The 15692-nt window shown below is 54.8% G+C and overlaps 3 protein-coding genes across 3 annotated transcripts; 2 read left to right on the top strand and 1 right to left on the bottom strand.

The window, feature by feature from the left end:
- Window positions 1-294: 294 nt before the first annotated feature.
- SPSK_00624 (uncharacterized protein) lies at window positions 295-723 on the bottom strand (the record flags this gene model as incomplete). Its single annotated transcript, XM_016727588.1, has 1 exon — window positions 295-723. The coding sequence occupies one exon, from the start codon at window positions 721-723 to the stop codon at window positions 295-297; it is 429 nt and encodes a 142-aa protein (XP_016582694.1).
- Window positions 724-2391: 1668 nt separating this feature from the next.
- SPSK_00369 (mitogen-activated protein kinase kinase kinase) lies at window positions 2392-8139 on the top strand (the record flags this gene model as incomplete). Its single annotated transcript, XM_016727338.1, has 2 exons — window positions 2392-3600; window positions 3676-8139. The coding sequence occupies 2 exons, from the start codon at window positions 2392-2394 to the stop codon at window positions 8137-8139; spliced, it is 5673 nt and encodes a 1890-aa protein (XP_016582693.1).
- A 3440-nt stretch (window positions 8140-11579) lies between these two features.
- Window positions 11580-14815, top strand: SPSK_00397 (mannosyl-oligosaccharide alpha-1,2-mannosidase; the record flags this gene model as incomplete). Its single annotated transcript, XM_016727366.1, has 2 exons — window positions 11580-13493; window positions 13598-14815. The coding sequence occupies 2 exons, from the start codon at window positions 11580-11582 to the stop codon at window positions 14813-14815; spliced, it is 3132 nt and encodes a 1043-aa protein (XP_016582692.1).
- Window positions 14816-15692: the final 877 nt, after the last annotated feature.

Below are 15692 nucleotides of genomic sequence, written 5' to 3'. Positions count from 1 at the left end.
CTGTCCGAACGTCGACCAGCTGCCCCATGCCCCATTTATCCCTTAAACAGCCGCCAACAGTTCTCACACGCGCAAGTAGACGTCACTTTAACGAGCAGAGCATGGCTGCCCACGCTGGTTGTCTCGTCATATCGGAACACTATAGAGTCGTTCATACTCTCCCGGTGTAATACAACCCAATTCTTCTTTGTATTTCCGCCCTTTAACCCTCCCCAAGATATACTCCGTATCCGCTTCGATTTCCTGGTCGGTCAACGCCTTGCGTGCCTCCCACCCCTCACGTCTGTTCTTCGTCTACCATCTCCCCCATCTTTCACGTCTCTGTTTTGCCGGGCGCTTCGTCGGCCAGTCACATTTCAGAGTCTTCCAGACTAGGCTCTCAGTGGTGGGCTCCTCTAGCTCGACAGCCTTTGTGGTCGTGATTCCTGCAGTGGCCTGCAGGACGCTAGCGCAGCCAGCGCAGCACTGCAGAGGAGAGGAGCCGTGTCGCTCTGAAGCGTCCTCAAATGCGCACACATTCGTCGCAATTGTTCCTGCAAGCAAATCTATTTCTAGTGCCTTTGATGTCGTATAGCACTCCGTTTGGGATTCGTGCAGCATCTTGAATGTAGCAGAAAGCGGCCGTCTTGCACGGAGAAGGCGCAACCACGGAGAAGGCGCAACCACGGAGAAGGCGCAACCTGCGAGACGTTCTCTGTAAATACCGAAAGGCGGCGCATGCATGTCGCACCGTCCTCGAGACACCCCAGCAGCACCGTAACCAGAAGCTGACGTTGCACATCGTGTTTCTCTTTGTACCCGGACTCAGGGCAGACTTGGTAGCCAGCACGCTGCGTCCGTGGGGGCTGTCCAACACGGCACCATACTCCGCACGTTGTAAGGCCACTTGTAGTCGTAAGATATTTTGGTATCATATGTGTTCAGTGCGTGAAACCTCGCTGGCTCGCTGGCTCTATATCGTACTATGTGCGAGACAATTGGGACAGTGCTCTTCTCATCGCTGATTGGTTCCGGTGCGGAAATGGCGTCGCTCCTTCTCTTTCAAGTTCCCTTTTGTGCACTAGGGCCAGTTCTACTGATGTCTCACCACCGCTCCTGCCACGCGGCACTGCTTGCTGTTGTTTGTTTGTCGCATTTGTCGACCGCTCTTTCCATACTATAATACGAACCGCCAGGTAATTACTTATTTACATGCGAGTCTAGCAAAACGTTCAGGGCACTACAAGGGATCTACTGCGGAGGAATAGCGCACGCTGTAGGGCGAGCCAGGGCGCCCAGACCAGGCCACAACGGTCCAATCGGCGCCTCCATACGCTCTAGAAATCCACTCCAACCACCGGCAGCCACCGATCGCTCGCCAGCCGCTCCTTGCTCTACTCCACCTTTGTCGCCCGCCTTCCGCCACACCCCCTGTTGTTTTCTTGTTTCGACTTTCCTGGTCGGGCAGAGCTGTGCGTACATGCGCCATTGTTCTTTCTTCACAGGCGTGCCCTGCGCAACTCTCTCGCTTCCCGTGTGCACCCAGTAGGTCCTTTGTTGCTTCCCGTTCCCATCCAGGAATGCGTCGTGCTTTTCTCACTCCCTCGTACCTGCTCTTCATTCAATACTGTTGGTCGCTCCTGCTCATCCTAGCCGCCACGTTGAGTTGCTCGCCAAATCAACCCCTTTCACTGATTTCTCGGCCCCTTTTCGACGTATTTTCTTTGATCTCGAAACGACCACAACGGTTTCTTTGTCAAGCTCCCTCTCTTGACGTTTAATTACCCCCGTCCCCCAACCCCCAAAACCATGCTACCCCGTCCGTTGATCCCCTCGTGATCCAGTGCACCCCGTCGCACTACTACGGGGAACAAGCGCTGACCGACTGCCGAGTTTTGAAACGTGCGCCTTTTGCGACTTGCTGCGACTTCTCTCTCTTCAGCCTCTCTTCAGGAGGAAAAAAGACGCTCCAGACGACAAAAGCTGAGAGGCAACAGGCGAAGAGGCTGAAGGGCAACAATCCACAGGGTACACACGACAAACGACCCTACCCCGTCTAGCATACTCCATCTCTCTCCTACAAAACCAACCTAGCCGGTTTCCACGGCGCATGCTTGACACCTCTTTCGCCGCCAAGGCCATCTGCGACATCGCCAACAAGAAAAGGACCCGTCCCCCTACTGCTGTGATGAGAGTTCATATCCGACAGACAGTTGAAGCAACATTAGCGACGACGGCATTTTGATCGCAACGACATCGGTATCCCGCAAGCGGCCCGCTGCTTCGCCTCGAAGCTTGCCGGTGCCCCATCTCTCATCTCTCGCGCCCCTCCTGTCGCCCTCGTCTTCGACCTCGACCTCTCCCCTCCTGCTCCCATCACTTTGCCTCTCGTGAGGAATTCCTCTGCCCGCCATGTATCAAGGCGGCGGACAGCGGGACCCTTCGCGGCCCTACCAGGTGCCGCCACCTCCCCCACCCATGTCGCCGCCGATGGTTCAGCTCGGCAACGGCATGAGCCTCCCTCCGCCTCCTCCTCCTCCGTTACGATATCCTAGCACATCCGGCGGTGTCCTGGGTCCTGGAAACCTACCACCACCACCGTCTGGTCCTCCGCCGGGCAGTGCTCTTGGCCAGCAGGCGCCTTGGCACGGAACGTGGGGTGGCCGTGTGTACGACGCGCGCGGCGCCTTCCCGCCACCGCCGCCACCCCTGATACCCGGAGTAAACCCGAACGCTGCCGCGAGTCAACAACACCAGGCATATAACCCGAAGATGCACGCTGCCGTTGGCGCCGCACCAGGCCAGACTGTCAACCTCCCGCCGCCACCGCCACAAAATGAGCAGATGTCAGCTACATACATTCCCGGCATTGACACGTACGGTGAAGGCGTGGGCATTCCCGGCTTTGGCGGCGCGGTCGACAGCATGACTCCATATTCGGCCAATGCACCGTTTATGCAGTGGAACCAGGCACCACCTGGCACCTTTCCAGGAAATGATCCCAACAACAACGGCAACAGCCATATGAACAACACCGGCAGCGGTGGCGGCGGCAGCAATAATGGCCCTGGTGGCTCTAATGTGCCGGGTGGCAGCCAAGTGGGCACCCCTATGGACGAACAGCCCGGCCGCCTGAATCCTGGTGCTGGCATTGGTGCAAACAATCAGGGTGTGTCTATGACGAGCAACGCATCAAGCTCCCGCGGCATACCGCCGGAGATGGCAGCGCAGTGGCCTTTGGAGCGTGTTCTGTCCTGGCTGCAGTCCCACCAGTTCCCCAAGGATTGGCAGGAGGCTTTCAAAAACCTGGAGCTGAGCGGCACACCCTTTCTCGAACTAGGTAGCGCTCATGGTGGCCGCGGCAACTTCAGTTTGATGCATCAGCAAGTGTACCCGGCTCTCAAGCAGCTCTGGATCGAGAGAACCGGGATGCCTGGCGACAAATGGGACCCATCCAAGGACCGTGAGGAAGGTCGCCGCATGCGCCACCTCATTCGGAGCATCGTCAGTGGGCGTCCTACCGACGCTTCCAAATTCCCAACACACGCTCGGAAGGAGTCCAACCCGACAAACGCCAGCCACAACCTGCCAAGCGCAGGTGCCGAAAGTGATTCGCCAAACGTGAGCTCTACTGTCCTTTCTTTTATTTTGTGAGACATATTTGTAGAAATAGACTAACAACGACCTCGTTACCAGACTCCAATCAAGGCCCCTGGCCCTGGATTCTCGTCCCGGCGCATATCTTCTCAGAATTTGCATGGTGCTCAAAATTTGCCACCGATGCTGAACAGCGCCGGCAGTGGGCCGTCTCCCGGTGCGGGAAGCAGTGCAGGAGGCACTTCGGCAGACGCCAACCACCGCGCCGTATTCAAAAACCTTGATGTCGACAACGGCCGCCGCCATAGCCCAAATACAAGCGACGTCGGGCTCGGAAGGGATAGCCCTGCCGGTAGCCCGGTCCCAGGATCAAGCAACCTTTATGCGGTCAACACACCCAGCCTTTCCGCTTCACCACACCAGTCCCGCTTTGGCCACCGCTCACGAAACAGCACCGATTCCATGTCATCCAATGCAGCCATCTATGGATCTGGTCTACCTGTCGAAGCTAATCAAATGCTGCGACAGGGCATGAACATTGGCGAGATGATCGGTGCAAGCAACACTAACACAGGAGCCGGTGCTAATGCTCGGCCGTCGTCGCACGACTCCGGCGACCGGTCTGCTGGTACTGACCCACCGAACAGTGCCAAAGATGCCAAATCGCTGCGTTCGTTTTGGAACCGAAAGAAGAAACCCAAGGACGACAACTCGTTCCCCTCTCCCGATGGCCTCGAATCGCCGACGAGCCCGGTCGTCACAAACAAGTCCTCGTCCACTCTCGGCAGTCGTGCTGGCAATGCTAGTGACCTGTCTCTCGATCGCCCCAGCTCGAGCTTTGCGACCAGCCATGACTTCAGCGGATCTAACACCGGCTCCTCGTCCCAGTACAGCAAGCCATCATCTTCCTTTTCGTCTGCCGCTTCATCACGTGTGTACATCCTTGCTACGGCTGATTATTGGAACTACCGCATGGTGGATGTGACAGATGTCGCCAACCCGGCCGAGCTTCGGCAGTTGATCTGCATGAACCTAGGTCTACCAGAAGGTGATGGGGCCACTTTGTTTTTGACCGATCTGGGCCAGTTCAATCACGATGCGCCGCTGGATGATGCGAAGCTGGCAGCGATCAAGATGTTCAAGGCTGACGGTGCTGGTGCAACAAAAATTTTCGTACGGCCACGAAACATTGCACTGTCGCAACCCCAGCTCTCACCTGCCTATGCTGCCCATGGTGCCTCCATCGATATGGATGCATATGACGCTCTAAACGGCGTTTCAAGGCCGAGATCTAGTTCATCTCCGCCGACGTCAAGACAGAACAGCACGTCTGTGTCGATTGACCAAGCGCTGCCTATCAACGGCGGTGCGGGCGGGGACCCAAGCAAGGCACAAACTAGAACCGATGCCGCTGCCAACCAGTACCGTGCGGAAATTGAGCGAAAAGGACAAGCATATCTTGCCAAACGCCGACAGGCGAACGGCAACGTTTCAGCCACGCCCGTTCAGGAGAACGCACCTTACGGCGGAATTGTTGGTAGGAACGTGGATTTTGATCAGCCACGCGTGTCGCCTTTTGAGGATAAGAACCCCGACAAGCTTTTGCCTCAGCGCCGTGCACCAGCACCACCTGGCGACCCATCTGCAACGCTCATCAAGGCAAACTCGCTTAGCAAACGGTCCGGCGACCGTATGCGTCTGTCGCAAGGCAGCATCGATGGCTACCCCAGCAACAAGCGGCCTGCCCTGCCGACAACAAACGAATCGCCACAAGAAATGTCTGACAAGGCCGGCCGGAACCGGTCCTCGCCTGGCACTGTTGGCGGCAATGGTGCTAGCAACAACGGCGACTCTGGCAATGGCGGCCTTCAGCCGATGGGCGCAGTAGCAAGTGCCATTATTGGTATGGGTCGAGGCCTCGGCGGATTAGGACATCCGTCTCGTGGTGTTTCACCTAACCGCGTAGCGTCCGCGCCGTTGAATACAAATATGAGCAGCAACTATACCCACACTGAGCCGCTCCGAGGTATACACTCTCACCCATCCCCCAACGAAAGAGTGCAAAAGTCAGATTTTAACTCCCTTCTAGGTTTCAGGATGCCAGCACGCGCACCTTCTCCGGGCGGTTTAAGCCCAAGCTCCCGACCCAGTGCGAACTTTGCACGCCTGCCATCAGGCTCCTCACATTTCCAGCAAAAACCACGACCAGATCTAGATTTCCGCAACAACGATCCCAACTTTCCTCGCGGAGGCGGCCCACCTCGTATTGGTATGCCTGCAGCTCTGACAAACCCGACGCGACTGTCTGTATCTAACGACGACTCCGACGACGATTCCGATGACGGCCTATTTGCTGTGCCCCTTGCTTCCCGTGCGCCAACTACCAGTAGCAGCAGCAACAGCACCAGCATGACTAAGAGCGATGTCGAGGCAGCTGTAGCGGCGGCAGCGGCGACAACGTCGTCCAAGGCTGCTGCCGCCGCTGCTGCGGCAAACGGAGGCGAACCAGACTCTAGCAGTGGCAACGGCAGACGGCCGAACCTGACTGTGGAGACGAAGCGGCCCCGTAAGACGCTGTCTGTAGCATTTACATCTCCTGTTTCTGCATCGACCGGCGGCAACCCTCCTGGCGATAACAACGGCAGCATGAACAACCGGAGCGCTGGTAGCAGTTCGCGGATGTCCGATCACACAAGCGATGACGGCAGCTCAAGCCGACGGACTCCAGGTACTCCCGACTCTAGCAACGATTGGAAGTCCACATCTTCGGCGACGGACGATGGCAAGCTGAGCCGGCGCAAGTCATTTGTGGAGCGAGATGTCTGGGCGAACCGTCCCCCAACTGATGCGCTGATCAACAATCTGGAGGACTTCTTCCCTAATCTCGATGTCGATCAGCCAGTGCTAGAGGAAGGGCCAGAGCCCGAGTTCTCAACGTCGCCGATTGCTGAAGTGCCCGAATCGGATGAGTCCTTGTCTGCCGGTGGAAGAAACCGTGCTGGTAGCTCTGGCATGGCCGTCAATATGAACAATGGTCTGGGTGGCAGCATGAGTGCAGGCGCCGGCCCCAGTTCTGCATTCGGTCCTGGTCGCAGCCCTGGTTCAGACGCACGGTCGCCTGCCGAAGCCGTCGTGGCCGCTGTAGCTGCAGCCAAGGCCGCCAAGGCATCTTCCGGTGGTACAGGCACCACTTCGTCGTCTATATACAATGAAAACGACACACTTGGATCCGACGAGTCGACACTCAAGGCCCTTGATCGGCCGTCTTCCATCTCATCCGTCGCACAGCGCAGTCTTCGGCGGTCTGGTGGACTGGGCCGTATGAAGTCCATCCGTGAAGTGGCACGGGGCGCACATGAGGCCAACAAGCGGTACACTCAGACGCAGCTGGCACAGCACCAGCAGCAACACCAGCAAGTCCAACAGCAGCCACCTCCTCAACCTGGCGCGCCCGGTATCCCACGGCGTGTTCCAGTCAGCCAAGCCGCGATTGTGCGGCGCAAGTCAACCAAGATGTTTGGTGCCAGCATTGTGCAGGTGCGGCCTGACCGTGAGCAAGGATCGATTGTAGTCCCACAACTGCCACCCCTGCACGGCCAGGGCGATGCCAGCGGCAGTGGCAGCGGTGGCAACACAGACAACAACGGTATTCCCAAGCGACAGACGACGTTCCGCTGGTTCAAGGGTCAGCTGATCGGCAAGGGCACGTTTGGCCGTGTGTACCTGGGCATGAACGCGACGACGGGCGAGTTCTTGGCAGTGAAAGAGGTAGAGGTACCACCGAAGCTGGTGGCTCAAAACGACAAGAACCGGGTGCGCGAGTTAGTGGCGTCGCTGAACCAGGAGATTGAGACCATGCAGCACTTGGACCACGTGAACATTGTGCAGTACTTGGGCTGCGAACGCAAGGAGACCAGCATCAGCATCTTCCTCGAGTACATTTCTGGTGGCAGTATCGGCTCCTGTTTACGGCGGCACGGCAAGTTCGAGGAGCCCGTGGTGGCAAGCCTGACTCGCCAGACTCTGTCCGGCCTAGCGTACTTGCACCGGGAGGGCATTCTACACCGCGACCTGAAGGCCGACAACATCCTGCTTGACGTGGACGGGACGGCCAAGATCAGCGACTTTGGAATCAGCAAGAAGACCGACAACATTTACGGCAACGACCGGACCAACTCGATGCAGGGCAGCGTGTTCTGGATGGCGCCGGAGGTGATCCGGCCACAGGATGAGGGCTACTCGGCCAAGGTGGACATTTGGGCCGTGGGCTGCGTCGTGCTCGAGATGTTTGCGGGGCGGCGGCCTTGGTCGCAGGAGGAGACAGTGGGCGCGATCTACAAGATTGCGCAAGGCGAGACGCCGCCGATCCCGCAGGACGTGCGGGAGACGATCAGCCCGTATGCGATTGCGTTCATGCTGGACTGCTTCACGGTCAACCCGATGGAGCGCCCGACGGCAAGCCGCCTGCTGTCACAGCACCCGTTCTGCAACCTTGACCCTGACTATGACTTTGCAGAGACGGCGTTGTACGCCAAGATCCGGGACACGTTCAAGACAACGTAGTCGCATGACGGTGATGGCTGGCCGCGTAGTGTCTTGTACGGCGTATTTACTTTGTTTGGGTTCGCAATGTGTTTCTCTGTCGCCGTGCTTCTAGTCGTGTTATCTAAGTTTCCTGGCTGAGACACGCATGGCCTTTCCTTGGATGTATTTATATAGTATTGGGCAAAGCGTGTAGATGGCGCTTGGGAATGTAATGTGATCCTTTCGTTGAAAATGTGTCGCGTCTAATTGGCATTTAGTCCATATCCTCAGCAGTGCCGAAAGGCGCAGATTCTTTAAACCCTAAGCGAATGCGCCCCCATCTTGAGAGCAACCCTGCCTGTCTTTCATCCCTCAGAGATCGTGTCTCACTTGATCAACCTTGTAGTTTTGCCAGGATAATCGCTGTCTTTTACCGGCAGACCTATTCGATAGTCAATGTCGTTTTCCAAGATCTAGTTTCTGGCCAGGCCTTGTCATGCGGTCCACGAAAACTGGCACTTTTCTCACCAGACTCGAATTCTCACTCAGCATTTGACATTGTACGACAAACACACTGCTGCATTTCTGGTGGACTTCAGGCACCCAGTTGCTCGTGTTGGCATCAAGCGCTGTCCTCCATGCTCCTATTTGCATACGAGATATATTTTGTGCTCTGTCAATCGCCCTCTCAACTGCCGCAAAGTGGAATGTTCTGTCGTGTTGGCCACGCTCGTTGTTCTCTTTTTTAGGTGGCCATCCTTCTCGCGGCAAAATCGTGGTCAACATTGCTCCAGCCAAGACTCCATTTCTTGTCTGGCTAATCAAAGGAGAATAAAAAACACATTGTCTTGGCATATTGTTTCTCACCCCGTAGCTACCTATCCCTGCCGTTCCGCTTCCCAAAAAGCGGCTGCACTGTCAAAGACACAAATTCAAGCAATTTTATCTGGTTTCGGTCGCGCATGGGGACAATTCGAAGAAACAGTCGCAAATACAAACATAGAGGGCCCCTACAATTGAGTCGAGTCAAGAGCCACTTATTTTTGTTTACCCACAGCGGTTTTCATGCGTGCTTCTCGTCTCCTCTACATAGCCAAAGCGGCCCGTTTCCTCTCGGTTGTCGATGCCATGTCCAATCGTCACAGAGGCCAAGAGGTGGCATCGCGCAGCTACGCGCAAAGCTCTATTTTGTTGCAATCCCTCAACCTTTGTCTCAACAACCGTTCGCCGTTCGAACCCTTTTCTCCGCAGAGGCTTTCTTCACTTTCTTTCCCCTGGTCATGGTCAGCGTTCCAGCGCACTCCTACCCCTGGCCATGTTTTCTTGTTTCCAGGGCTGACCAGTCCTGGTCTGGTCTAGCCGCCAATTGCATCCCTTTTAGTTTCCTACCAAGCTGGGTCCTTCTCACCTCTCCTCTCTAAAAATAACAAAGGGCGAAATAACCTTTTTTCTGTTTCTTGGCCCTCATGTATTAGCACGTCGCGGGCTCATGTACAACATACATTGGGAGTCTAAACCAGTCGATGGGCTCCGGATGTTGTGTGCCAAGAGCGACACGGATCGGACAAAGTGGTCTCTGTCGATTTTCAAAGCATCAGCCTCTTCAGTCGCCGCGGAATGCCAAGTGTGTCGAACATATGTTGTATATGTCAGCGTACTCCGTAGTCGTGTCGCTTCGTGCGGTCTTGGAGAGCATTGGAAATTGACGTCTTTAGTATTATCGTATTTCCCGTTTGGGCCGTCACTTGTTTGACCACATTCCGCCACAAAAAAAGAACCCCCAGAATAATAAAACAAAAGAATGGCTCCAAACGTAACAAAAGCCAGGTGATGCCAGCGTGTTATGAGGCTTGCTGTTCTTTCTAGTGATTAGAAAATACCGGAGTATCGTACAACATACTTGTAAACAGCGGCGAGCCGTATCTTGCAGGGGAAGGCGCGCCGTTTAACGCGACGGCGTGGGAAAAGACAGAAGTCTTGGCATTCGCCTCCTCTGCTCGCCCCGCAACTGGATAGATCGTAAGGAAGGGGCCACCCGTAAGAAAATGAGGAAGGAATAAAACAGTATTGTCTTGGCAGACAAGCCCAGTCCAGCCAGCCCAGGAAGAGAAAGAGAGACCAAGAAGACACGATCGCAACTGCCATCCTCGACACTTCCTTCCCCCCAATCCTAACACAAGCCTCCAGCCCGGCTTGGTCCTTCTTCTTTGGCATTTCCCTGTCCCTGTGTCGGCCCCGAGTCTCTCCTTCCTCGTCTTTCTTCTCATCTTTATACTCCGCTCGCGACTGCACACACGACGACCACCGTTCCGTTCCTTCCATTACTGGTCCTTCAACAGCCTCTTCCTTTTCTCTTCGCGCCAACTTGGTCCTTCCCACCCGATCTCAGTGAAGCTCGCGCCTTCCCCGACAGCCAGCCACATCTTGCAGTAATCGCCGTCTAACGCTTGTCCTTTTCTTCGTCTTTCCTCCTTTGCTTTCCTTTCCTTTCTTCTTCACGCTTCACGTCTTTCTCTGCTACCGTCGCTGCCATATCCTTTTCACGACATATCACGACATATCACGACGTTTCAATACCCCCTACCGGCTACAGTCTGATCTGCATTCAGTCCCCGTGTACGGCATACATACAACACACAAACGGTAAAACGGCTTCACACCAACGCCCTCCCGAACTTTGTTCCTCTTATTCTTATTCTACCTGTTCGGATACCCAGTACGGAGTACACCCTCTCTATTCGAGCCATTTCCCCTTGCCCTCACCCCAGGTTCTCCACCTCCCGTCAAATATACGTCCAATATGCCGCACCACAACCGCCGGTAACCTCAAATAAGAGAAATACAAGCCGAATAGCAGACAACTCTCCCAGACAAGTACCTGCTTGTACGACACGGTTGACTTTCATTACTTTCTCGTTTCCACAGCCGTACCGTACGGCATCTTTTCTGGCTCAATGACAGTCGGGTTCGCTCTCATCGACTCATCCGACTCACTCAAGTGAACCTCTCTTACTGCACATCGAGGTTACGAAGTACGCAGTATTCTGTGAATTACGTCTGAGAGCCGTATTCCGAACGGGCACCAGTTATTCACAACACAGCTCCACAGCACCCGCTCAGGGGTCTGTTCCATTACCACCCCTCCCGCCGAAGGAACTGTCGCCAACATCGACCACCGCGCACGCGACCACCCTCAAGCGCAAGAATCGAGTTTCGAAGTTCACCCGTCCCAGCCGCGCATCAACTGCCAAGCAGTCTGCACTGGAGACAACGGTACGTGCCCATTCGATTGGATACGCGAATGACGTTGTGACTTCTTAAAGGGCCTGCCGATAGTTGTGCATTGGGCTTGGATAATCCCAAATCTTGGAGTCTTCTCTTTTGGGCCTCGCCAACTTTCTCAACAGAGTACGTTTTGTATTGTGCCCGGTCAACGTCTAGCGCCCTCGCTTTGAGGCCGCCCCCAGTTCACAGCAGCCATGGCATTCCTGCGATTCAGAAGGTACCGCGTGTATATCTTTGCCGCCGTCTTCTTCCTCTTTCTCGTATTTCGCCTATCGAGCAACTCTCAGTTAAACGCCCATCATACCACGATCTACAAGGGCTACTCAGCTCCGCCCGATGGCGAGTCAAGTGCGGGACGCGGCAGCAGCAGCAGCAGCAGTCATGACAGTGCAAGCGGCAATTTCGGCGCGGGCACCCCTGCTCAAGATGCTCCTCCTTCCCTGGGGTCACCAGACGTGAGTGCTCCGAAAGTGCCCGCTGAAAAGGAACCCGAGAAGGTGGCTGCGTCCGCACCGCAGTCAATGCACATTCCTCAATTGCACACGAGCCTCGAGATCAAGGGCTCTTACGGCCTGCCTACGGGTCCTCGGTCGCAAAAACCGACCGCCCCACAACAAACGGACGCGGCAGCTTCCGCACCGAAGGAGGATGGTGCTTTCGACTCCAACCGTGTTCACCAAGTGGATCCCCCAGCTACCCATCAGGAAACCGCTGTCCCGGTCGTCGCAGACGCCACTGCCAAGGCAAGGCCTATTCTCTCAACAAGCGTCATTCACTGGATGAAGATGGCCGAGCACTTCCCCATCCCCGAAGAATCTCTCATTCTGCTTCCCACTGGCTCACCAATGCCTATCCCCAAGATCCAGCACAAGTTTGCAGCTGAACCCGACGCCACCCGTGAGATCCGTGAATCACGCCTCGCTTCGGTGCGCGGCGAGATGCAGCATGCGTGGTCCGGCTACCGCACCTATGCTTGGACCCACGACGAGCTTGCTCCCGTCAGCAAGGGTTTCCGCGATCCATTTTGCGGTTGGGCTGCGTCTCTCGTCGATGCTCTGGACACACTGTGGATCATGGGAATGCACGATGAGTTTGACGAGGCATACGAGGCCGTCAAGGATATTGATTTCACCACCACTCCGTTCCGCAGCGAGATCCCCGTCTTCGAGACCATCATCCGCTACCTAGGCGGTCTCATTGCCGCGTACGACGTTTCGGGAGGTGAAAAGGGCAAATACCCTGCTCTCCTGTCCAAGGCGGTGGAACTGGCCGAAATCCTCATGGGTGTCTTCGACACCCCCAACCGAATGCCAATTCTTTACTACCATTGGAAGCCTGCCTTCTACTCCCAGCCCAAGACTGCGTCCAGCAGTGTCAGTGTGGCCGAGCTCGGTTCCATGAGCATGGAGTTCACACGCCTGGCCCAACTGACTGGCCACAGCAAGTACTATGACGCCATTGCCCGCATCACCGACGCCTTTGAAGATTGGCAAAACCGCGTCAACGGAACCGCCATAGCCGGTATCTTCCCTGAGCATGTTGATGCATCCGGTTGCAACAGGACAGCTGCCGCTATACAGGAGGCAGAGAATGCAAGCAAACTAGCAAAGGCCCAGGTGGCTGCTGCCAACGATATTGAGACCGAACCGGTAGGCTACAAACCAAGCCAACCGAATTCTGATCCTATGGTGGCCCAGGACAAGGTGGCGATTGCAAAGACGATGCCTCCGGATCTTGAATTCCGCGTCAACTCAGCCACGAAGCCAGGTGAGCCGGCGACCGGCGAGTTTCGCAAGGTCGACGACGTCGCCTCCGCATCAGTTGGTAAACGTGACGTGGGCGACGCGGTGTCCAAGGGGGCCGCCCCCAACGACGCTACGGCACGAGTCGCTGTCGCGCCTGACGAGGGCAAAACGCCACCCGGTTCCAAAATAATGGCTGGTTCCGACGTGCAGCATGCCAATAAACCGGTGTCGGCCCCTATCGCTGCAAATGGCAAGGTCGCCAAATTCGATTGCATCCCACAAAACCTGACGGCTGGAGGTTATGGCATGCAAACATACAGCATGGGTGGAAGCCAAGATTCCACCTACGAGTACTTTCCAAAGGTAAGTTTTATAATGAGGCGAGAATTGTTGAATTGTTTATTTTTTCTTTTTTTTTTGTTCGGGAGGTGGGATGCCGTCACGAACAATCCTGCTAACACAATGAGCAATACATTTTACTCGGTGGCCTCGTTCCCAAATACCAGGCCATGCACGAAAAGGTGGTCGATGCAGTCAAGAAATATCTGCTTTACCGTCCGTTAATAAAGGACGACCGGGACATCCTGTTCTCGGCAAAGGTGTCTAGTCGGGACGGCACAGACAAAGACATGACCTACAACTACGAAATCACACATTTGACCTGCTTCCTCGGAGGCATGTTTGCCATGGGCGGCCGTATCTTCAACCGGCCGGAGGATGTCAAGATTGGCGGCAAGCTGGCCGACGGCTGCGCCTGGGCATATGAAGCGATGCCTATGGGAATCATGCCCGAAGGCTCGATCATAACTCCGTGCGCAAACATGACGAACTGCTCGTGGAACCAAAGTACCTGGTACGAAAAGCTTGACCCCAACATTGCCTGGCGAACCAAGCAGATGCTCGATTACGAAGAGCGTATGAAAACGTGGGCCAAAGAGAGCGACGAGATCAAGGAGTTGCAACGAGCGCGCGCCGAGGAGCTTGAGCGTGAGCGACAGGCTACTCTGGAAGAAGCGTTGGCCAACGAACCGTCATCGCCGGCGGATGCAGTAGGACTTGCGCCCGGCCCCGAAACACCTGTTGGCACCGCCAACATTGGCAAGCGCGCAGTTGGCGGGGCCGACAAGACACCGGTTACGGCGGCAGATGCAGTGGCCATCAACGAAAAGGAAAAGGTACTTCAGGGTGATCTAGACCTTAACGCTGATGCTGCCGCCGTGCCAAAGGCGGCAGCCCCTGCCAAAAAACCGCTTCCCGAACTAGTCATCCCGCCCATGCCTGTACGCCCTGAAACACACGAGGAGTTCGTTCAGAATCGCATTGAGCGTGACAATCTCGTCCCTGGCTTTATCAGCATGAACGACAGGCGATACATTCTTCGGCCCGAGGCAATCGAGTCGGTGTGGTACATGTACCGCATTACGGGCGACTCGTCGTGGCAGGAGAAGGGCTGGCGCATGTTCCAAGCTGTGATTCACGCCACGCGGACGGAGTACGGTCACAGCGCCATCGCCGACGTCTTAAGAGATCCCAAGGACGAACCGGTTCAGGTCGACAATATGGAGAGTTTCTGGTTCGCCGAGACGCTCAAGTACTTTTATCTGTTGTTCACCACGCCCGATGTCATCAGCCTGGACGATTACGTCCTGAACACCGAGGCGCACCCTTTCAAGCGACCGACATAAACAGCCACCAGTAGTTGACGACCATTGCACTGGTGGATGGTCTACCGGGGGTGTGTCATACGTGGGCGGAAGAGACGAGTAAGCATGTGGTGGTTTACACAATACCCAGTTGAGAGGAGGATCGATGAAAGGGAAAAAGGCGAAGGGAAAGCTCGCTTGGAGTAGCGACCACCGATACGTTTCTGCATTGTTTGTTGGTTGGGCCTTTGCCTGTGTATTTCTTATTGGTTAGGGCGGGTTTTTGCTTGGGTTATTACACCACCGAACCATTATCAATAGGCGTAAGGAGAATTATTTTGGTATAGAAATGACAGCCAGGTTATGTTATAAATATTATCTTTAATCCCGGAACAAAAACAAAGGTTGAACGTCTCCGCTTTTCAGTAACTGTAAAACATGATTTATTTTCTCCATTTCTCATTTTTATTTGTTGAGAAAACGTAAGAATTAAATTAAAAGCAAGAAGAAGAAGCAGAAAAACGGATATGGAAAACAGCCATGTTATATATATATATATATATATGTATATATTTTAAAAAAAACGACGAAAGGAAGGAGAAAACACAATCCGAAAGCGTTTGTGGCTTGAAAATGGCTGCGATCGGTTGATTATACAAAGTTGTTTACATTACCCTGGCGACTTGGCCACAACGCATAACCGTTTAAATAAGTAGCGATAATATCAGGTACGTGACCACCCAGGATCGTAATCTGTCCCTTTAAAGCAAGCAGACGTTTGCTTACATTCACTTGGCAGTATATCAAGTCACTACGATCGAAAAGATGCAGTATAACATGTCATTATTAATGATTATAAGCAAACAATGGTGATAATCGGTGTCGAGTTGCATTCCTATCTAAATATTCCATTTCACTA

This window comes from Sporothrix schenckii (genome assembly GCF_000961545.1).
Source record: "Sporothrix schenckii 1099-18 chromosome Unknown Cont49, whole genome shotgun sequence".
NCBI lineage: Eukaryota > Fungi > Ascomycota > Sordariomycetes > Ophiostomatales > Ophiostomataceae > Sporothrix > Sporothrix schenckii.
This window is presented reverse-complemented; position numbering and strand designations above follow the sequence as displayed.